Genomic DNA, 898 nt, shown 5'->3' with positions numbered 1-898 from the left:
CTGACATGATCTCGGACTCTCTACCAGCATGCTTAACGCTATCAAGATGGTATATACCATTGCCCGATACTACAACACGACTGAAAGATTGACTAATTTGTTCACCAAGATGACCAACCAGATGATCATCAACTGCAAGGCCTATTTATTGGGCGATGAGCATCCGGACAAGCTGTGGGAGACGAAGCCTGTAGTATTGGTAAAGAAGCTGCGGGCTTGTCTTAATCTCAACGAGGTATACCAAGAACAGTATCATTTCAATAGGAAGAAGCTCCTAGCGCTACCGAAGGGAAAGCAGTTTGACTTCTCGGAGACTCAGATTTTCGGAAGGTTTGACCTGTTCTGCCGCCGCGTGCTCAAGCTAGTGGATATGTTCTCGACCGTCCATCAATTCGAGTCACTGGCCGCGTGTCGGTTTGACGGTATGGAACAACTAGTGGTCAGCTCCCGCACCATTATGGAGGAGTTCCGGAACAAACGACATGACCTTCTAGATTTCCACAATAACCGGTTCGATCGCGATTATGTCGAATTCAACGTCCGGATTGCCGACCTAGAGAGCGCACTACAGCAGTTCATCAATCAGAGCTTCGAGAGCATCACTTCTATCGAGTCCAGCCTGAACCTGCTGAAGAGCTATCAATCGATTTTGCAGCGTGAGAGCCTCAAGGCCGATCTCGAGAGCAAGTACACTGTCATCTTCCACAATTACGGTGTTGAACTGACACAGATTCAAGATTCTTATGAGAAACTGAAAGCGTCACCGCCGTTAGTGAGAAACTTGCCTCCGGTCGCGGGTAACATTACATGGAGTCGTCATTTGCTCCGGCGAATCGAAGGGCCGATGAAACGCTTTCAGAAGAATCCGACTATTCTCCAGAGCAAGGATGCTCGCAAA

The 898-nt window shown here is 48.3% G+C and overlaps 1 protein-coding gene across 1 annotated transcript; it reads left to right on the top strand.

Annotated features, from left to right (window-relative positions):
• Positions 1–28: 28 nt before the first annotated feature.
• Pmar_PMAR025151 (conserved hypothetical protein) lies at positions 29–790 on the top strand (the record flags this gene model as incomplete). Its single annotated transcript, XM_002782019.1, has 1 exon — positions 29–790. A coding segment is annotated over one exon (762 nt), but the record flags the coding sequence as incomplete, so codon positions are not given.
• Between the last annotated feature and the right edge of the window lie 108 nt (positions 791–898).

This window comes from Perkinsus marinus (assembly GCF_000006405.1).
Source record: "Perkinsus marinus ATCC 50983 genomic scaffold scf_1104296940634, whole genome shotgun sequence".
In the NCBI taxonomy this organism is placed as follows: domain Eukaryota; phylum Perkinsozoa; order Perkinsida; family Perkinsidae; genus Perkinsus; species Perkinsus marinus.
This window is presented reverse-complemented; position numbering and strand designations above follow the sequence as displayed.